The following is a 21,835-nucleotide window of genomic DNA, read 5'->3' on the forward strand; positions in this document are numbered from 1 at the left end:
GGACTTTGCCTTGCTGCACTTCTAACACCCAGAATAGTGCCTAGCATGTGCCTACTAGGCATTTGATAACACTTGTGAAATGAATGATCATGTTCATCATGATTATCACCATTATTCTGTGGTATCATATTTTGATTTGGGTATATTGATATATAGTCTTCATGCTGATGTATGAATAGAGGAGAATGGAGAACAGTAAGGCCAACAAATAGGCCAGGGTGTCCTTGATCACCTGGCTGTAGTAGCATTTGCATATGAACTATTGAGTTGATACAAAGCTGTCTATTAACTTGCTGGTAAGGATAAGTGGTGTCCAGTCAGTCGGATTTAGAGACTTAGGCATGAATTTTTCAAGGCTTTCATATTGTCTCATGATGGCAAATGCACAGATCTATCAAATTGACATGCTAAAAGTACCATGTGCATTGACATGAAGATACCAAGAGCTCAGCTGTGTTTGCAGTATTTATCTTACTCAAACCTTTGACATGTATCAGCCATCCCTAATCAAGTAAGAAAATTCTCAGAGGCACAACAAATGGAAATGAAAATTGGATTCATGGGTAAATACTTTCATGAATCTGAGATGGACGCGTTTAAACAAACCCAAGACAGTCTAATTCATCGGCATGCTTTTATCAAGTGAGTGTAAATGGAATGTCACAGGAGATAGGACCAGTAGTTCTTTGGGCTGCAGAACTTGTATTTCTATTCTAAACCACACCATAATGATCATTAGTCATTCATGATAGAAATCAATGATTCCACTTTTCTGACAGTGTTTGTTCACTGTTCCCAGGAACTGCCTTCTCTCTTCTCTCAAGAGGGCATTTAGAATTTGAAGCTCTTTCCCTTGGCTTGTTTATTGTGTACTGTTCATTTGCAGATTGGCCGCAGTATCCCGTGCCAGTTTGGCAGTGTGAGGAGGGTTTGCTCTCACATTCTCCCAAGAATCAGCGCTAGCTCTCTGGTGACTTTGAATTCCGTTCCAAACGTTGGCCGTGGCTGGAGAGGCCAAGAACTTTATTCCAATCAGTTCTAGTTTCTATGGCTACGAAAGTCCCCTGAAAGAGTGACAGAAAATAAGGGCAGATTGTTCTCAATTTCTGAGTTCACTGATATGTTAAAAAAAAAATCCACCCTCTGAATCCATTCTCAAGTTGATTATTCTCTTTCTCTTTCCCCTCCCTTGTCCTCTTTCTCTCTCTTTTCTGCTGTTAGGATTATGACAAATTCCACTGGTTGTCACCCACTACCATTCATCTGTCTGTCTTCCTTTTTAATAGAACCCTGATTTTGCTCACCCCTCTTCACCCCTCTTCATAGTTGTGGATTTCAGGGGGAGATTGGCCCTCTAGACAGGGTATGTATTATGGTTGTTATAAACCACAGCCTGATTTAGGGATGGGCATTTCACTCAGTCCTAGGCAATGAGGTGTGAGAGGAAGTTTACTGGGTGCACTTAATAAGGAAGATTTTCCTTCCTTAAAACAAAACAAATAAACTAACAGGAATCTGAAGAAATGGCCCTTTCTTATTTCCTGTTTCCAAACAGCAAGTACGAACAGACCATGTCTGTAGTTGCTTTTGCTATGTGGGTACTATGAGGGAACCCAGATAAAGGACTATGGAGAAAATGGTACTGCTGAAGCCTAGAGAAATCTTAGTACTCAATTATGCTGATGATTTAATCAATCTGGGACACTCTCCAGAGTTCTTGTAATTTGAGATTAAAAAAAAAATCCTAATGCTGGCTAAATCATTTGGAGTTGGGCTTTCTCCTATGGCAGCCAAAAGCATCTTAACTGAGCCATGTCACTTCTGGTTGTTTGCTCAACATGTCTTTATAATTCTCCTCTCTTCACTCTTTTGGGGACTAATGAACAACAATAAGACTTCCTAGTATTTAATAAGTCAAGATATTAAATATGATAAGTTTATATTTTCAACAGAGGACAGATTATTGTTTCTGTTCTTCGAGTGCTACAAAATTCAGTGTTCTTTTATTTTCAATATACAAAATGCCACTGCATATTCTCCTATCACAGCAGGCTCTTAAAGTCGTACTATGTGAAGGAGTCCTGCTACCCGTGGGAGAGTCTGTGTTGGGTGAATAGAGGCCTCAGTTCTTGAGTTCCCCACAAAAGATTTATGTTCAAATGAAGGCAAGCAGAAGGAAGGTAGCAAGCACAAAGCAGTTTATTAAGGACGTACGCTCTAAAGAAGGGAGAGCAGGCAGGCCTAGAGGTGGTAACTGCCCTGAGGCCACAGAGGTCTTTTCTTTTTGTGTGAGCAGGGTCTTGAGTCAGGGACAGGGGTGGTCTCTAATGGAGGCTGCTTCCAATCTTTTGGGGGACTCCTCCCACAGGTCAGGAGAGGGAGTTTTTGACTCTACAAGGTTTGTACTGAAACTGTCATGGCAGCCTTCCCCCACGGGAGTGGGGGCTAAGACCACAATGCAAATGTATTATAATGAGTCTACAGGTTACCCAGGGGCAGAGGTGGAAGAGGAGAGCATATCCTCTGAACCTGGGGCTCTTGGTCTGTTAGCCCCAGAGTCTTGGAAGCCATAAGGCCAGGATGTTGAGGGGACTTGGAAGCCACAAAGTGAGGATGTTGTGTCTCCTGGCTTCTAATGTGTCACCTATTTATCACTGCCTTTGCCCCTGGCTCATGTCTAACTAACTGCCTACTCTTTTAGTCCAAGGACAAGAAGATATTTAATAATTCCAAATGTACTGAGGGAAAACATTTCTGTCAAATTACATGTTTATATGCTTCTATATGTCAATTTTAAGGAGCTAAAAAGGATTTTTTTAAATCACATTAATAATTTTAATTGTTCCAAATGTTCTATTTTCTTAATGTTCTCCTCCCTATTCCTGCTAATGGCACTATAATTCTCTTAGTCATCCAGGCTTAAAACCTCCAATTTATTTTTGGCTCCTCCTACTCTCTTACTCCAGAAACAACTGTTGCCAAGCCCTCAATAATGCCATCTTAGAAATAAGATTACATCCCTTCCGTGTGCTCTACTTTCACTGCCACTAACCTAGTTCACCAAAAGCCTTCTGAACTGCTTTGCAGAAAGCCTCCATGTTCTCTCCATTCTTCTTTCTAAAGCAGAGATCTGTCATGCGTACTCTGTCCTTAGTGTGTCTAGATTGCCCCAGGAAAAAGCCTGAGCACTATATGCTGGCATTCACGGTCTGAAGAGCTGACTCCAACTGACCTCTCCACCTTCCTCCTCACCACTGTCCTCTTAGGATTCCATGTGCTAGACCAAGAGAAGGTCCTTTATTGCCCTTTAGTGCTTTGACCCCTCATCTCACATTGAGTTTCTTATCTTCCATCTGTTCAAATCCTAACTACCCTTCAGAGAATCTGAAATCACCTTTTTCTGTACAAAGATCTCCTGATTTCTCCCAGTCAAAACTGTTATGCTCATCATCCCCTGGATTTTACTGGGATTTCATCTCTCTGTTAATGAAGGCATTTATTACCTTTAACCATCTATCATAGTTATTTACTGCATATATTACGTGCTTTCTAAGAAGATGAAGTTCTTGAGGATGGAACTGGATCTTGTTCATTTTTGTGTTCATCTTGGAGCCTAGTATTGCCTTGATTGTAACAAATATCCAATAAATAGTACTGAATTACTAAATAGTAACTGGCTTTCTGTTCAGTCTTGTTCTTAATCACCATCTGATCAATTAAAATGTAATAAAATTTTAGAAAAAAGCGAAATTGCTTGGTTTAGTCAGTTGGTCATGAATCATATGAAGGAGAATTCTTTTAAATGTTTTTAATGTTTATTTATTTTTGAGAGAGAGAAAGAAAGAGAGAATGAGAGAGTGAGGGAGGGGCAGAGAGAAGGAGACACAGAATCTGAAACGGGCCCCAGGCTCCCAGCTGTCAGCACAGAGCCTGACATGGGACTCGAACCCACAGACCATGAGATCATGACCTGAGCCGAAGCCAGACACTCAGCCTACTGAGCCACCCAGGTGCCCCTGACATGAGGGAGAATTCTTTAAGAGGTAATAAATTCAGAATTATATTAACTACAACCAACATAGATAACTTAGTTTTCCATTTCAGAGATATTCTTAATCTGGAAGACAGTTTGAATAACACATAGGCTTCAGCATTATTCTCCAAATTTATAAGTACTTTTTGGTCTTTCATCTGAAGATTATTTTTTGAATTTTACAAAAGAATGGTTTTGTTTTACTGGAAAACACCACTTTTCAAGGAGTCAAGAGCCTCATGCATCAATATCAGTATGAAGGATACTTTTATTTAAAAAATACCTAGTTCTTCCCTAGGCAGAGTTTTCTGCTTATCAAGGTTAGTGTGCTGCAGTTCACTGGTAGGTATCATGATGAGATGCATAATTACCTAGTCAACAATGAACACAAGGGGATTCTATTGAGTTTCTGGAATCTAATCTGCTGGTCTGCAGAAAAACAATGCAATGCATACCCATACGTGGGGGGGGGGAGGGGTTCTGAGAAATACTTAGGATTATTCTCTACACATTCTCACCCTTAATTTTTTTCTGCGCTTTAGCTTAAATTTAATACACAGTGTAAAATAGAAGTAGATCTAGAGGCTATTAGATCGGAAAAACTATGGTAAATGCACCCTATTCATTTTCATGAATGTATTGCTTATTGGGTAAGAAGATAATGTAACCCAATGCCAGTAGGATTTGTTCTGACTCAGTTTAAGGACAGATTACAAAGTAAGCACTTGATAATTGCTGAAATTAAATTCCTGAGTATTTAGCAAGAACAATTAAGATTTTATTTGTATAATAGTCTCATAACAGTACACACCAACTGGGCCTAACTTCAATCCATAGCTGGATCTAATGGTTCCTTTATCAAGTGGTGATAAAGAGGTCAAGTGGAGCTCAGAGAAACACAGCAAATAAGTAGAGAGAAGTGATTTACAAAGAGGGTTCAAAAGGATTTCTACTGTGTCATTAAATAATACCTAGGGTCCAGCCTCTCGTGACTCTGCAAATGCTAGAAAAGAGGATTTACAGTGAGACTGGGCAGACTGATGTTACATAAGAAGGCAATAGCTGAGCCACCCTGCCAGATGCCAGGTCAGTGGAGCACTCTGGGATCCTGGAACTTTCTCAGATTCACACAGCAGTGATTATGGATCTAGGCCATTCAGGGGAGCGTGAAGAGTGGCTGCAAATGGACTCTAGCAGAAATGTTTGGAACCTGGCCCTGAATTCAGCCTTCACTACTGCCTCTAGAATGTTATTAAACTTCAGGATGGAGGGTAGTATTAGCACCAAGACGAAAAACTGGGTGATTTGGTTATGAGTGTGTTTCTGTCTGGATGGGATGTCATGGAAGATGTGACAGGGGATAGGTAGATTTTCATGGTGGCATTTATCAGTCCCACTACTGCAAGATCACATGTGTGTTGTATTGTGATGTGGTTCTGCCATTATAAGACCTATCCTTTTGATTATCTATGGTTACTGTTTCTGAAAATGACCAGAATGGCTCAGATCTCTGTTGGCACTGTTTTGTCTTCCTTGCTTGCCTCTGGTCGCCAATAGGGTGCTGGGTTGTATGTACATGTGTGTGTGTCCACATGAACACAGGTGCAGGTGTGATGGGGAAGTGGGGTACACAGGTACACAAGCAGTTTATCACATAGGGAAGCGGTTCAGGGCCTAATAACTCAAGGCCTCTTAGACAAGTTTGCTGAGTGTCCCAGAGAACAACGATGAACGATGATGATAATGTTCTGAAGCTGGTAACAATGTTCATGGTGTGGGTCAGTGGAGGGTAGGCTCAAGAAGGAGAGAATGAGAATCAGTTTGTAAGGTCCAGGGATGAGGACACTAAGGAGGAAGTCAGGCCGGTGGAGATAAATGAAGCCTAATCAAATAGGAAGTTTGGAAAGCGAGGTGGAATTAAGGAAATATGCAGGCTTATCTTTCAAAGGCCTTTGTAAAATATGGAGGAAAAGTTAACTCATAGCAATGAAAGCAATTAATGTTTGGGCATTTTTGTGTCTTAGTGGATACATACGGTGACCAAGAATGGGTGGAGGGGCCAGAGATAATTAAGGCATAAATATGAATAAATGCTAGTATCTCTCGGATATTCAGTAGTTGCCTGCGTAAATTTGAGCACCACACGGCCTGTGAAGCAGCTGGCTAACTTCAAATAGGAGGAAAACAAAAGTGTCCATTGCCCACTGGGGCTGAGGCCAGAGCTGGGTAACTGGTCCAACTTGCCACGTAAGAAGACCAAGATGAAGGGGCATGCAAAGCTAAGGGGAGATTGGGTTTCTCTGAGGAAAGAGGAGGTAGGGGAAGAAGTGGTGACTGAGAAGATGAAGCAGCAGCAAGCTGCAGAAGGCCTCCATCTCCCCATGAATGGTGTGAGTGAACGGTGGCCCTTCACGAGCATAGGCACTGGCTGTGTAAGGAGAAATGCGCACGAGCAGCAGCAGAATGTGCAGGCTATTTTGCAGTCAGTATATGTATAAACTGGTGTGGTGTGCCGATTATGTTTATAACCTCCGCCCTCTCAATCTTGAAATAATTCCCTCACTTAATGAGTCCCATTCTCCTGCTTCTACAATGAGGTCAATGTGCGGTGTCACCCTGTTTGTGCCTTGAGAGCAAATCAGGGAAGATAAGGACCTGATCATGTAGGAAAGGAAAATTGAAACTCAGCAGCTGTTTGGGGTTACATTTCCATCAGAGCTAGTCTGCCTTGGTGAAGATTTACTGAGGGGGTAGCGCAAGCTCCAGGAACTGGATTCTCTAATCCTATTTTTCACTAGAGTTTTGGTTTCTTTTGAGGTGAAAGAAACCTAGAACAAAACCAATGCGATCTGAACGGTTAATGTATTAACCTATAACAGGGATGCATTGACTGTCCCCACCAATATCTTCACTGCAGAAAAGGCATGGTTTTATTCTGTTCCATCTTTCAGTGACTATAAAGTTCTTGTGGAGAACATGACATGTAATGACATAGAAGTAATTTCAATGTCACAATTCATTTCTCTTGAACTCACTGCAGATTTTAATTGTGGAAAATTGTCTCACCACGACACCAGTAGAGTGGACAAAAGACTTTTAAATAACTCTTTTAAATATGAGGTTAAAGTGTGAGAGAGAAGAAAATGGGAAGACATTTAAAGTTATATTCTATTCATGAGAAAAGAAATCTACCCAGAAAAACCATCCTGAGAACAGGGGAGTCTATACAAGTAGGTTTTAGGTTCAAAGAGATTCTTCAAAATGCACTTTTTGCCCTTCATGAGGCCCTATAAATGAAGATAGTTATTCCAATCCCAATAAATCCTAATTAGCTAGAAGACATATTAGTTTTTACTTAATTAACATTTACTAAACATCAGTAATCCTTAAGGTTCTATAGGAAGCACTGTGGCAATATGGGTGCAAGTCCTGTTTGTATAGAATTCACAGTCTAGTAGCTAAAGAATTTAGTATAGTCTTGGGAAAATTACTTCACTTTTTTTGTTTTTTAGAACATGGTATCATCTATTAGGCTAACCTGCCTGTAAGATGGAGGAAGAGTATGTATTGTTATGGAGGGGAAACCAAAGAAAAGTCATAAGGGTTTACCCTGCTTTATCTAATTATTTTAATAATAATATAAAAAGAAAAGACAGGAAATGTTACATCCCACTGTTTTTTAAGGACTAGAAACAATTTTGTTAAGACTGTGAAATACAGCATGTGCACAGAAAAAGAGCAAAACTTAGAACAGAATAAAATTGAGCATTATAGTAAGAGTATGGCATGTAGATTTTGTGTTTAATCCTGAGGTTTGAGTGGAAAATACAGAATAGTAATGTTACTGCTATGGCAATTGTAAAGAACATTTTTGAACTTTGATTGAAATAAAGCATCCTAATTAATACATCATGCTCAAAATAAGCAAGTATTTGAAAGATGCTTTAATGTTGCTACTCAACTGAAAGCCTGCGCTCCACTTACCACTGGGAATAATTTTTTAGAAATGATTTAATAAGTTGATTTTTAAAACAGGACACTGCTGGGCTACCTGGGTGGCTCAGTTGGTTAAATGTCCAAGTTCAGCTCAGGTCATGATCTCAGATCATGATCTCATGGTTTGTGGGTTTGAGCCTCACATCAGGCTCCGTGCTGACAGCTCAGAGCCTGGAGCCTGCTCAGATTCTGTGTCTCCCTCTCTCTCTGCCCCTCCCCAGCTCACGTTCTGTTTCTCAAAAATAAGTAAACATTAAAAATTTTTTCTTTTAAAACAGGAAACTGATGATTAGCTTAGAACTCAATGCTTTACGCACTGAAGCTCATGTCATTGAGGAGACAACAAGGATTAAAACTGAAGGGATTTTTTTTTTGACTAGAAATTAGATGAATATAATTTTCTATGATTTTAATGACTGATTTGTGTAAGCTAATGCATATACTATTTTCCATATTTTAAAAATTCACTGATGATCTGGGCATGGCTAATCTTGGGTAACAGTGTGAAATAAATTTTCTTTTTTTTTTTTTAGTTTTCTTATATTTCCCTTATGCAACTCCTCTTATGCTTCTAAGATGTCAGCATGCAGCTTTTTGGCTTCTCTGGCCCTCCATCCAGGGAGGATGCCCTTCTGGAAGTCTCCTTGGAGACAACATCATTCTTTTCTTCTACCCTTTCAACACTCCTTGCCCCTTCGGTGCTCAGATTTCATCTCGTTGTTGGGTAGAGTCATAGGATTAAACCAATTCCTACTCTGTATTCACGATGCCTGACAGAGGCTTAAGGTGATTACTAGGGTCTAGGGTATTTGTGTAATAAGAGAAAAATGGTACTCTGAAGGAATGAATTTTTCATGATGCCATTTCAGCGGCTTTGAGTGAGGACCTTTCAAGACTCAAGTGACCCTGCTCCGGAGTCTGTCTCCTGCACATTCCCTTGAGTTGGGTGGGCAGAGGATCTTCTCCCTCAACAGTATGGCCCATGGTCTTAATCTCAATATTTGAGATGTCACTGGCATTATTAGGGTTTTACTATGGCCCTTGATGCTTAATATAACATCAGAATCAATATTATGGCCTAGGTGCTCGGCATTTAAATTCTAAGTCCTGTCCTGTCCAAGAGGGAAGGATACAAGGCTGACAATATTGCCAGTATCACAGAGGTTGTTTGAATCTTTACTTTTGATTTTCCTTCTACCTCCCTTAGTTTGGGGATTTCTTGGGTGGTGATGAGCACCAGACATTTTAGATACTGGAGGGACTACTTTTTCTTCCCTTGAGACTTGTTTTAAAGTTTATTTACTTATTTTGAGAGAGAGACAGCACAAACAGGGAAGGCGCAGAGAGAGAGGGAAAGAGAGAGAAGCCCAAGCAGGTTCTGTGCTGCCAACACAGAGCCCGTCGTGGGGCTCAATCCCCTGAAACGGTGAGATCATGACCTGAATCAAAACCAAGAGTCAGATGCTCAACTGACTGAGCCACCCAGGCACCGCTTCCCTTGAGATTTTAAAGACATGGAAAAACCATGCCCTTGTTCTATGTTCAGTGTCTTTTGGTTGCAAGAATAGTTTAGGGTGCCAGTGGGATGTTCAAGAGCTCCCCCACAAAGATACTGTGACCTATTGGTACTTCAGATCCCGTACTTCTAAGTGTTTTATAGAATTTCAAATATATGGCTGTGCTCTTCCTTCATGTTTCAGAAGCCATCTCTCTGTCTTCATTGTGTCCTTTCAAGAGGGACAGGAAACCAGATAGGAAGTAACTGACAGATTTGAACATAGTTCTATGGAAAAAAACACACTTATTAGAATTAGTTCCAGACACGTTTCAGTTATCTGAGTTTACGGATTAAAAAAAAAAATGTGTTCTGGGGCGGGACAGGAGCAGATGTGGTTGTAAGAAAGCAACGTGAGTGATCCTTGTGGTAATGGCATTGCTCTGTATCTTGGCTGTGGTGGTAGATACACAAAATACATACATGCAAATGAGTACATGTAAACCTGGGGAAATCTGATGAAGATCAATGTTGCTACCCTTATTGTGACAGTGTGCTATACAGTTTTGTGAAATGTGACCATTGAGGCAAACTGGGTAAAGGGTACCTGGGATCTCTCCGTATTGTTTCATACAACTGTAAGTGAATCTACAATTTTATATCAAAATAAAGTCTAAGTAAAATGTGTTTCATGTTCTAGACTCAGAGTATTTTGAAAGATAAAATCCATACATGCAACATAAAAGCACACACACATGTTCACAAAGAATAGTCAAGTTTCAGTCGCCCCCACGCCCCCACTCAGTGGATACAGACAGTTTTGCTATCAATTGGAGACAATTTTGTGTTTAGGCAAAGGACTGAATCTAAATTTGATGTCATAAGGCATAGCCATTCTCTTTAGATCTCATATAAAGAGGACAAGTGTGACTATATTATGATTTTCCTATCCTGGTGAATGTAAATGTTTAATAAAGAAGGAAAATAATCTGAAGGTTCATAATTCTATATTTGCATTGATTTTTATATTGAAGTGTTGAAAAAAATCTTATAAGGAAAATGTTTAAAAAGGCAGTCCAAATCCATATGTAAGGACTTGGAAGAATTGAGTTGCATGTTTTAGGTATTCTTACATTGTTTTACACTATTCATCCTTTCCTGGTCCACTTGGGCTGCTGTGACAAAAATACCATAGACTGGGTGGCTTAAACAACAAAGATTTAGTTCTTTTTTTTTAATTTATTTTTTAAATTTCTATTGAGAACAGAGAGAGGCTGGAGAAGGAGTAGAGGGAGGGAGACAGAGGATCTGAAGTAGGCTCTGCATTGACAGCAGAGACCCTGATGTGGGGCTTGAACTCACGAACCCTGAGATCATAACCTGAGCCACCCAGGCACCCCTAAAGATTTAGTTCTTAATGTTCTGGGGGCTGGAAGTCCAAGATTAAGGGAGGGGAAGATCAGTGTCTGGTGGGAGTCTGCATTCTGGTTCATAGACAGCTGTCCTCTTGCTGTGTCCTTCCATGGCAGAAGGGATGAGGGAGTTCTGTGGAGTTTTTTTTTTTTTTTTTTTTTTTTTTTTTTGTGAGAGCACAAGTGGGGACGGAGCAGAGAGAGAGGGACAGATGATCTGAAGTGGGCTCTGTGCTGACACCAGCAAGCCTGATGGTGGGGCTTGAACTCACAAACCGTGAGATCATGACCCGAGCCAAAGTCAGACGCTCAAATGACTAAGCCACCCAGGTGCTCCTATGGGGTCTTTTTTATAAGGGCACCAATGCCATTCATAAGAGTGTCATGCTTCATGACCTAATCCCCTACCAAAGGCCCCACCTCCAAAAACCATCACATTGGGGATTAGGATTTCAACACAGGAATTTTGGATGGACACAAATATTCAGTCTATTGGAAGCATAGCATATTAATGTTTTATTCTTGTGTTATAAACAGAATGTCTTCCATTTTTTTTGCTTCAGATTAAGAAAAGCACTTATAGATCATCCAGCTTTCTGCTTTTTTAATCACACTGTAAATCTATCATTGACTCCAAATGATTGGGAGTAAACTGTCTGATTAATAAAGTAGTCTCATTATCCAGAGTTAGTGAGCTTGTATGAAACATAGCAATTTCCAATTTCAAAGGACTCACAGACAGTAAAGTGTATTTAACTCAGTCATCTACAACTCATTGTGGAATGAATAGTTAACATGATACAAGAATAATACATATATATTTTTAATTTGGGGTTAAACTTTTCTTTTTCAAGATCTGGCAGGGTTTCAGAAGTATCATCAATCACAGTAATTATTGTGATGACCAAAAAATTAGGAACATTATAATCAGCACATTAAAAAAATTAATGATCACAGATGCTCCACATCAGCTGTCATTTTTCGTATTTCCTACAAATAGAATGTATTTAAATCCTCTGCAATTTTTGAAGGTGTTAACACTTTCAAATCTCTTCTTCAGATGAAGACATTTCTACAAATACAATGCCAAGTCATAATTTGTGTAATGTTTCAGTTTTAAAATAATTTCAAACATAACCGGCATTGAAATTTACTTCTTTTATGTTAAACTGATAAGTGTCTACCTCATGGTAGATGCTTTTTTTCATGGACTCTATTTGTTCTGTAATACAGCATTTTACTTCAAGCATAGTAACTTCGTCCTCTGGTAGAACAGCTGAGGTAATGCCAACAGGGAGGAGCGTGGGAAACATCACCCAACAATAGGGACCATCTGTAGAGCTAAGACAGAGAGTCCTACCTCTTTGTCCAGACACACTTGTCATTTTTGCCTTTGGTGTAAAAACCTTGATGGTTAGAATTAGGAATCTTCTTGGGGCACGTGGGTGGCTCAGTTGGTTAAGTGTTCAACTCTTGGTTTCGGCTCAGGTCATGATCTCACAGTTTCATGGGTTCGAGACTGGCTTGGGATTCTCTCTCTCTTTTCTCTCTCTCTGCCCCTCCCCCACTCTCGCGGTCTCTGTGTCTCTCAAATAAACTTAAAAATAAATAAATAAAATCCTAGTTAAAAAAAAAAGGACTTTTCTTAAAGCTTTGGGGAACTTTGTTCACCTTGCCATATGCCTAAGTGGAAGAAGTGTGTGACATCAGTAGACATTATAATCAATCAGACCTAAAACCAGAGGTGCCAATCGCTTCAGGGGTCTCTATTAACACATCAGCTTCATAGGAATCATGGAGAACTTCAGGAAGTAGAATGTTATAGAGCATCTGCATTGAACAAAAAGTCCTCTAATTTTGCTAGAGTGATTTTTTTTTTTTTGCATAATTTACTGGGACTCCTATTCCATAATGAATCTTAAAACATGAATAATTGTAAGAAAACCCACTCCACTGGTAGAGATTTGCTTTTTGAAAATAACGTATATATACACTTCTTTCAGTTGTTCTAATAGTCTTTCAAAAGTATACTAATATAATGAGGCAATTCATCTGCTGGTTGATTTGCTTTTTTTCTCGCTGCCGAACCACCCTTTATTCAGTGAGCTGTAGCCTTAGGACATCTCAGGGGCTGGGAAGGCGAGCACCTGATTCACCTGAATTCTGCCTCTAACACCCCCCCACTGGCAGAAACCATTCACTCAAAAGGGTGTGTGCCACATGGCATGTTAATTAGCCATATCAGGAGCATCCCGCATTTTTGCAATCCTTTTATATGAATATATTTACAATTTTAGTTTTGTGTTGACACTAAAAAGACAATTTTATTGTGGCAGGACTAACTCACACTTTTGGCTTCAGGGAGCTCAAGGACCAGTGTGGTAGCACTTTTAAAATTCTTGCCTCCGTGCTTAAGACCCAGCCAGGATGGAATATGCTGCTACATGAGGAACGAGTTCCCCGTTTGTCAGAGATTTTCAAGCAGAGCTGAACTACTACATGTAGGCACATTGTAGAAGATACATAAATTAGATAACTTCACATTGATTTTCCAACTCTGTGACGGTAGGCTTCTTTGAAAATCATGCAGATTAATATTAATCCGTATACAGCTCTTTTGATTAAGGCCCATGCAGAACATGGCATTCCAAAACCTGCAAAAAAAAATTTAGCAACTATTTGTTCTGGGTCTGAAAATAGGCGTCAGTGAAAATTACCTGGTTAGCATGAAACTTTCCTATTTTCTCTTTCATAATGATATGATTGTTAATTTTTCCATTAATGCCAGCATAGTACTCAGTATGGTTTTTTGTTTTGCTTGGAAGAACCTGTGGATGTTAAGTTACATGTATAATTTATTGGAAAACTCAAGTTATTTTGTCTCTTTAGTCTACAGTAAATTAGTTTCTGCCCTTTTTGTCTTGCTTTCCTATCTGGTAGTCCCATCTGGTTTTGCTTACGTGTCCCATATCTCATCTGAGAGGGATTCCGTTTTTGAAGCTGATTGTCAAAGGGACCTACTTAGCATTTTTTGAATTTGGCCTGGATTTGGTATTGTCTATGCAGATCTATTACTTATACCTTCTGTGGAATGTTCTGGGTATGTGAGTTTCCTGGTTTTTTTGGATTCTCCAGAGTATGCTTTATATTACATGTTAAAAATCATTTCCTGAAACAGATAAAAATACATTGCTATAAAGTTTGTTAGGATGGAGTTAAGGTTTCTGAATTTGGATAAAGTTTGTAGTTAAAAAAAAATTATTTGCGGGGCACCTGGGTGGCTCGGTCGGTTAAACGTCCGACTTCAACTCAGGTCACGATCTCGCGGTCCGTGAGTTCGAGCCCCGCGTCGGGCTCTGGGCTGATGGCTCAGAGCCTGGAGGCTGCTTCTGATTCTGTGTCTCCCTCTCTCTCTGCCCCTCCCCCGTTCATGCTCTGTCTCTCTCTGTCTCAAGAATGAATAGACGTTAAAAAAAAATTATTTGATTTTTCCTTTTCTCCCAAGATACGTCATGGATGCAAAAGGTAGGGAAAAGAATTGGTTGGGAATGCAAGCTGGTGCAGCCACTCTGGAAAACAGTATGGAGGTTCCTCAAAAAACTAAAAATAGAACTACCCTACGACCCAGCAATTGCACTACTAGGCATTTATCCAAGGGACACAGGTGTGCTGTTTCTTAGGGACACATGTACCCCCATGTTTATAGCAGCACTATCAACAGTAGCCAAAGTATGGAAAGAGCCCAAATGTCCATCAATGGATGAATGTATATAGAAGATGTGGTGTATATATATAATAGAGTATTACTCAGCAATCAAAAAGAATGAAACCTTGCAATTTGCAACTATGTGGATAGAACTGGAGGGTATTATGCTAAGTGAAATTAGAGAAAGATAAAAATCATATGACTTCACTCATATGAGGACTTTAAGAGACAAAACAGATGAACCTAAGGGAAGGGAAACAAAAATAATATAAAAACAGGGAGGGGGACAAAAACAGAAGAGACTCATAAATATGGAGAACAAACTGAGGGTTACTAGAGGGGCTGTGGGAGGGGGGATGGGCTAAATGGGTAAGGGGCACTAAGGAATCTACTCCTGAAATCATTATTGCGCTATATGCTAACTAATTTGGATGTAAATTTAAAAAAATAAAACAAGTTAAAATAAAAACAAAGAAAAAAAAAAGAATGAGTAACGGAATTTCCTATCATTGGAAAGAATAAATCACATGCCACAATCACATGCCCTTCAGGTGGGACATGACACAAAATCCACACTCCTGCGCAAATCCTTTATTAAAGCAATGGTCAAAACACAGGATGGAGCACATGGTGTTTTGTTTTGCTACTATAACATCAACTTAAATGCCATTTGTTTATATCTTTAAATTATTTTTAAAAAGTGAACATTTATAGTTCACAAATCCACCAGTTTGACATTTCTGCCCAGATAAAGTTTTTCATCTTATTTTCCAATTTTAACAAAGGACATCCAGAACTAGAGATATAGCAAGCCAAACGTAAGTGCAAGCAAACATCGTCTTTGACCCTAACTCACTGTAAGCAGCTCTATGGTGTCTGACAGATACATCTGAAGGCTTTTATTACTGATTAAATAAAATCAATTTATGCCAGAATATTCTTAGAACTATTTGTTTTCTATTTTTACATTCTCTGAGAGCTTCAATTTTGATTGTGGTCTTCTAAATATTAGCCCCCTTCAAAATGATATCTCTAAACTATCTCAAAGATCATTACCACCCTCATATGATATTTTCTTGTATAACAGACACGCACTCAGTCCTTTGGAAAACGTATTAAACAATTGTTTTGATTTCCAATCCCCCACCATTGATTTGTTTAATCCAGACCTGATTAATCACTGTAGAAACCCTAAAAAAGTCATTAGGAAAATGAATTTTGTTATCTACTGAGGGATTTTTAAATGAATAGGTGAATGTAAAAATGGCTAGTGTCTTGAAGATGTCAGGTGCTCAAAAGATGTGTGTGAACATACAATGAGATTTGGTAGGTTTAAAGAGTACCAGTAAATTAGCTTAAAAAGCAAGAGTAGAAACAGGGATTATAATCTTAACGGAATGCCAAAAGGATCTGTGAAATAGGTACAGAACAGTAGCTGAACTGTGCCGAATATAAAATACAGTATCTGAAAGATAAGTTAAATGCTCCATTTTCTTACCAAATGAAACACTGACAGGAAATCCCCTGTTAACAGAACCTCAGGGGCTGCCATTTAAGAGTTAGCACTGATAACAACACTGGATTTCAATCTACGAATAAAAAGTGGCTGATTTGCCTCTCCCAAACTGTTTCTCCAATGGCTGGGATGGGTGTTTTTGCAGGTAAGCAGATCTGTGTTGGCTGCACTACACTGAGAGAGTGCTTGTTCAAAACATGCAAATATTCTTGTGCCTTACATTTACTTCGTGTGCTAAAGAGCTGAGCAGACCCTAGATCACCAATAAATAACAATCTAAGCATTAGACTTAAAACATGTCAGCAGTCCACTAAATAATTTACATAGCCAGAGTTCAATTCAGTCTTTTCATCAAATTGCTTTCTTATCTCACATTTGCCCTTCAAAGGCAAGCTTGAACAACACAGACTTCTACAGTTAAAAATGAAACAAACAATAAAAAAGATAAAGATAGGAAGGAGATTCCAGAATCCATTGTGTGGGATGTCAAGACCTTTTAGCCTTAGTTTTGAAAAAAGGAATGCTCATAAACATCTGAGACAACTCATTCTGGATGTAATGGCACCATAATGCTTGGGATGGTGAGAACATTCAGCTATTTTTAGAGCAATTTCTATAACGTTATACATCACATTTGGTTCCTAGAGATTTTAGTCAAGTATTAGTATTTCTTTTTGCTGAGTATGATATACAAAAAGATGAGAACAGTAGATGTGCCCTAAAGATATGAAAATATAATATATAAAACAAAACCATTATAAATTACATAGATTTTCAGTATAAAATTGTGTTTTTTTCCATTTAGAATAAATACCATCCAAGTTTACAGATCATCTAAGTGAATTAAATATGCACACGTATCTGAATCATTTTCAGAATTTCAAGGAAAGAAGTTGCTAGAAATATGACTCAGAAACCAGAGACTGATGTTGAGAATGACTACATAAGACCCAAAGGACGTAGCTTGGGATTTAGCGTTAAGCTTTTAAAACTGCCCCAAACAGCCTGACGCTCATGCGTGCACACAAGGACACACACATACAGCCATACGTCTATGAATTTCTATGAAGCTGAGCAGTTTATCTTTGAAAAATCAGCTGAAAGTCACAAGGTCTTCTACATTTTATATTCTAGAAGGAGAGAGCCTTTCTCATTTCACGAAGAAGATGTAGGATGGATAGGAAGAGTGTAGAATTTCTGGAAGGAGAAATCTTCATTGTAAACCAACCTCCTTTTAGGTTGGCTATGATTCTATCAAGAGCTTTTTGATGCCCTAAGAGGGGAAAAGTTTGGAAAAATCTATATAATAATAATAATAATAATAATCTCCCCAGTCTTAAGAAGCTAAGACCAATCTGGAACATTCTTTGGTCATAAATTCCTGCTCCTGCTTCATTAAAAATCTGCTGATTTTAAAGTTTTTATTTCTTATCAATGTCTAGATAGAACTGATGCCTTTCCATGTGGAAATCTGCACATGGGTTTGGGTGGAATAACTGAACACAATGCAAAAAAGTTCACACAATATCACAAAATGAGCTTAAATTTCAGTTGTTGTTTTGGGCATATAGATCCGTAGTAAGAATTTGCTGGCCTCCATAGCAAGTGGAAAATGTTTATATTCTTAGAGTTGGAGATAAAGGTGTTCTGCAACCCAAATACATAAAATCCTAATCCAGAGAGCCCATGTAGGAGTCATGCTTTCTCTTGACTGCTGTACTACTAGTTGCTTTATGTGACCCCCCCCCTCCCCCCAGCCAAGACCCTTCTAACTAGATGCCAGCAGTTCATTCCTGGACAAGTTTGTCTAACCAAACTCCATGTCTTGTTAGATTGCCTTCCACACTGGTTGTCTATGAATAAAGAAGCCCTTCAGGCTACCCCTAAAGCCAAACCCACTGCCCTCAGCTGCACAGCCAAATACATTTGTTGTAAAATTTTGGACAGCAAAAAGCATCCAATCTCCTGTACCCATTTTGGCTCCCAATGTTGTTTGTCTCTTGCAGCAGGGACCTATCTTGGGAGATTACAAACTCTGTAAAACAATACATGTCTGAGCTAGAAGGGACCTTGTGACTCATCAAGCACAACCCCCATATTCTTCAGATGGAAAAGATTAAGCCCCAGAGAAGGGAAGGGAGTTGTTCGGGATCACTTACTAGATAGTGACAGAGTGAGGACTAAACATCTGGGTCTGCTCCCTCAGTACCAACGTGGCCCATGTAACCTTCAACACGACCCCATCACTTGATGTGGCCATGACCCCTACAACAACTTTAAGGTTACTCCCCCTGCTTCTAAGTGACAATGAAATACCACTCATTCTCACTATGGTTAAATTTACACTACAGAAGTGGTCCTAATGATGTTTTGGGAGAGAAGATCCACAACTTGCTTAAAATGCTATGATTATTTAAAACTGATCTTCCTTGAGTAAGTAAGGCAGCATAAAAAATGTTAGCTGAACCCAGAGATGAAAGTGAAAATCTGTTAACTGGAAAGACAGCAAGCACGATGATATTGATGTGGTTCTGTGAGAGAGTGAGACCATTTAAATGGTGCTCAGAGCCTATCTAGTCTTGCCCCCTCTGACAGATAAGGAAGCTGAGACCCATACCTGCCCAAAGCCAGGCAGCTAGTTATTGGCACAGTCAGGTAAGGTGTTGACCTTTGCATAGACTGACTTTTTCTCCTTTCCATAACATCATTCAGCCTCACATATTACTGCTTTCTTGTGAGACTAAAAAATAATTCAATAATTTGGCGTGAAATTTGATGACACAGTTCCCTAGGTCATTACTCCAACCTTTCACTCTCCCCTTCAAGACCAACAAGTTAGCTACGTGGTTCACAAAGCGGACCTGGTTACACAACTTCACAGATCTTTATTTTGCTGCCCTGAATTAAGTGTTTGAGTCACTCGAAGGCATATGGCCCTCCAAGCCCTTCTGGGAAGTCAATATTCTACAACCTACAGGGATTCATCATATGCTGCTGTCTTCAGAAGCAATACATTTTCCAGATAATCAGTTTTTGTTTGTAAGATGATGTTACACATAGAGAGCAGGTTTCATGGGTAATACAGGTATATTTGACCTTTTATAATTTCCCTCCACCAAAAGGCTCTCAGAATCGGACAGGTAAACACATTTGTTTTTGGCTAATAAAGTGCTATTCCTGGGCAAAATTTTTCTCAGTTTCACAATAGCAGCTTCGTTGGAAACAAAAAAAGTGATGTATGAACATAGGCCTGGGTAGTGACAAAAATAATGAGCCTAGTAACTACTCGGGAACATTACAGGTGACTTGTAGGTATCAACCCTGGCACCAGTGACTGATACCAAAGCCTCTGAGGTAAGTATTCTAGGGGGAAAATAAGGACAAAGTGGCAAAGAGGACCAAACCGGAAAGAGCAATTAGTATTAATGTAACAACAACTACTCCATTATAAAGGAACAGTGAAAGGAATAAAACTGAGAAGAAAGTGCAACAAACCCATGTACGTGCATTTGCTATTGTAGCAGACCTATATTTTTTTTTAAAGGAAAAGCAATGCAGTGTGCATTGGACAGGGCTCTTGAACTCAGAATATCTTATAGTAATATTCTCTTTGACAAAAGGGCATCACCCATTAAGGTTATTTGGCAGAGAAGAGCCTCTAAAATTCGTATCGCATGGACAGACACCTTCCGTCCAGTATTACCAATTCTGCACCCTGATGTTTCTCACATCCTTTACTGTGGGGGAAATTCCAGTCATGTCATAAACTGCACTCAGGTGTTTCCCCTTTTAAAATGGCGTCACTCCTACCTAAGGGATGAGAGTCTCCTGGTAAGGCTTAGCGGCGAGTGCGTACTACATCTGCACTACAAGGAGCAGCCCCTGATTTTCTTGATATGCATAGCTTTTCATGGTTGATATTAGACATGGCTTTCATAAATAATGCAGGTGTTTCTGTCCTGTGCCACTGCTGGCTCTGAAGTTTCCAGGTGAGCTGGTGGCAGGACTCTATCTAATACCTCAATAGGCGTTGACTCTTCAGACGTTAGCTCTGTGGATGTTACATCTGTGGAAGGCTCTGCAGTTTCCGGGGAATGGTCGGCTGACGGTTCTGTCTCCTCTTCATCTTTGACCTCAAACTGCACACCGTCTTGGTCATCCACGTGATCTTTTTTGGACTGTGGGTGCACAGACACCTTGATGGCAATTTGCTGAGGCTGCTCGTGCAGCGATGAGGCATCCGAGTCAGCAGTGGGGGAGTCACTTCTCTTCAGGGAGTTTGGGATTGTGTAAACCTCATCCCTGTCTGAGGCCTCCTGGCCTTCTGGAGTGTGCCGCACAAAATTCTGCCCCTGCTCCTCAAGCCCGACCACCTCCATGATTTCCTCCATGATGGTCCTGCAGTTCATAATGAGGGGAGGCAGAGGCACACTCCTGGCAAGCTCTTCGATATAGCGTGCAAACTCCATGGTTTTGAACTGGGTGACTTTGGCAAGCTCTAGAGTTTTGGCTGAGGTGATGATGGGGATCCGCTTGGCAATCTCAAATGCCTTTTGCAGCTTCTCTGCGCCTTCTGTCCTAAAGAACTCATTGATGGCTTTCTCGGTCTTCTTCAGGTGACTGCTCATCATGCACAGGCGGGTGATATTGAGGACCATGACAACGGTGAAGGCCACAAGGCAGACGACCATGTAGTAGACGCCCATGTCTCCAGAGGTAAAGATGACTCTCAGGGTCACCGTGTTGTTCACAGTGCCATGGATGTTAGAAGCAACACATGTGTATTTACCTCGGTCTGAAAAAGACACCTTGGTGATGTTCAGGAGGCCACTGTCATGCATCTGCCATTTTCCTGCGGGAAGGAAGGGGGGAAAATTCAACCGAGGACACACAGGTCATATTAAAGTGTCTACAAACTCTCACATTACTAAAAACATCTACTGCCGCCACTGCTACTACTACTGATACCGACAGTGAACAATTACTACGTGCCAGCCAGTGACACGGTGACGTGCGTTAATGCTTTTCATCTCCACAACGACTCTGTGAGGTTGGTACTCATACCGGCTCCATTTCACAGGATGAAGAAACTAAGGCACGGGTAGATTAGCCCACCTTCCCAAGGTCACCAGTTTGGAAGAAGTGGGAGAGCAGATGAACTCAGGGTCGAAAGGCTATACTCTGAACCCCCAAACCATGCTATGTAATTCTACAGCCTAGTGAAAAGTAGGAAAAATAAACAATCTGGAAAATACTGCGCTCTTATTAAAGAATTCCTTAAACATAGCATCTGGTTTTCTAACCTGCCCACGAGTATGACGCTATTGAATATATATATGTTCATTGAGGGAGTTTAATGCTTCTAAGAATATAAAGTATTTTAGGATCAACATAAAGTCTGGAGTAAGCCAATTAAATTATAATTGTTTACCTGGGTTTCTCATAATTTGAGGTTGAAGTTATCCTTGTATGACCTCAGTTAATTCAAGCATAACATGTCATTAATTTTGAGAATTTATGATGAATTGTTTATAGTACTTAAAAGTTACAAGCCAACAATGTGAACATTCAGAGGCTGGGTATGAATTAATACCAATTTAATGTTTTAGCCTTGCAAATAAATTATAGACCCATCAAGTCGAAAATAAGCCTCACATAATGGAGAATGCATGTTGAT

The 21,835-nt window shown here is 39.8% G+C and overlaps 1 protein-coding gene across 3 annotated transcripts in view; it reads right to left on the reverse strand.

Moving 5' to 3' along the window:
* The window catches only part of MFAP3L (microfibril associated protein 3 like), a 70,185-nt gene that overhangs the window by 11,817 nt on the left and 36,533 nt on the right, over nt 1–21,835 (reverse strand). The window contains exons 3-4 of one of the 3 annotated variants that reach the window (XM_047090670.1): nt 20,178–21,010; nt 12,504–13,590 (exon numbers count right to left, since the gene is read on the reverse strand). In XM_047090670.1, coding sequence (XP_046946626.1) covers nt 13,558–13,590; nt 20,178–21,010 — 866 coding nt within the window. In that variant the 3' untranslated portion in view covers nt 12,504–13,557. Of the gene's footprint in view, nt 1–12,503; nt 13,591–15,218; nt 21,011–21,835 lie in introns of those variants that run through there. The other 2 variants (XM_047090671.1, XM_047090669.1) reach the window with 2 other exon arrangements.

Source organism: Lynx rufus, unplaced genomic scaffold (assembly GCF_022079265.1).
Source record: "Lynx rufus isolate CCGP_SWC_20201006 ecotype Redwood Valley unplaced genomic scaffold, mLynRuf1.p SCAF_3, whole genome shotgun sequence".
In the NCBI taxonomy this organism is placed as follows: Eukaryota; Metazoa; Chordata; class Mammalia; order Carnivora; family Felidae; genus Lynx; species Lynx rufus.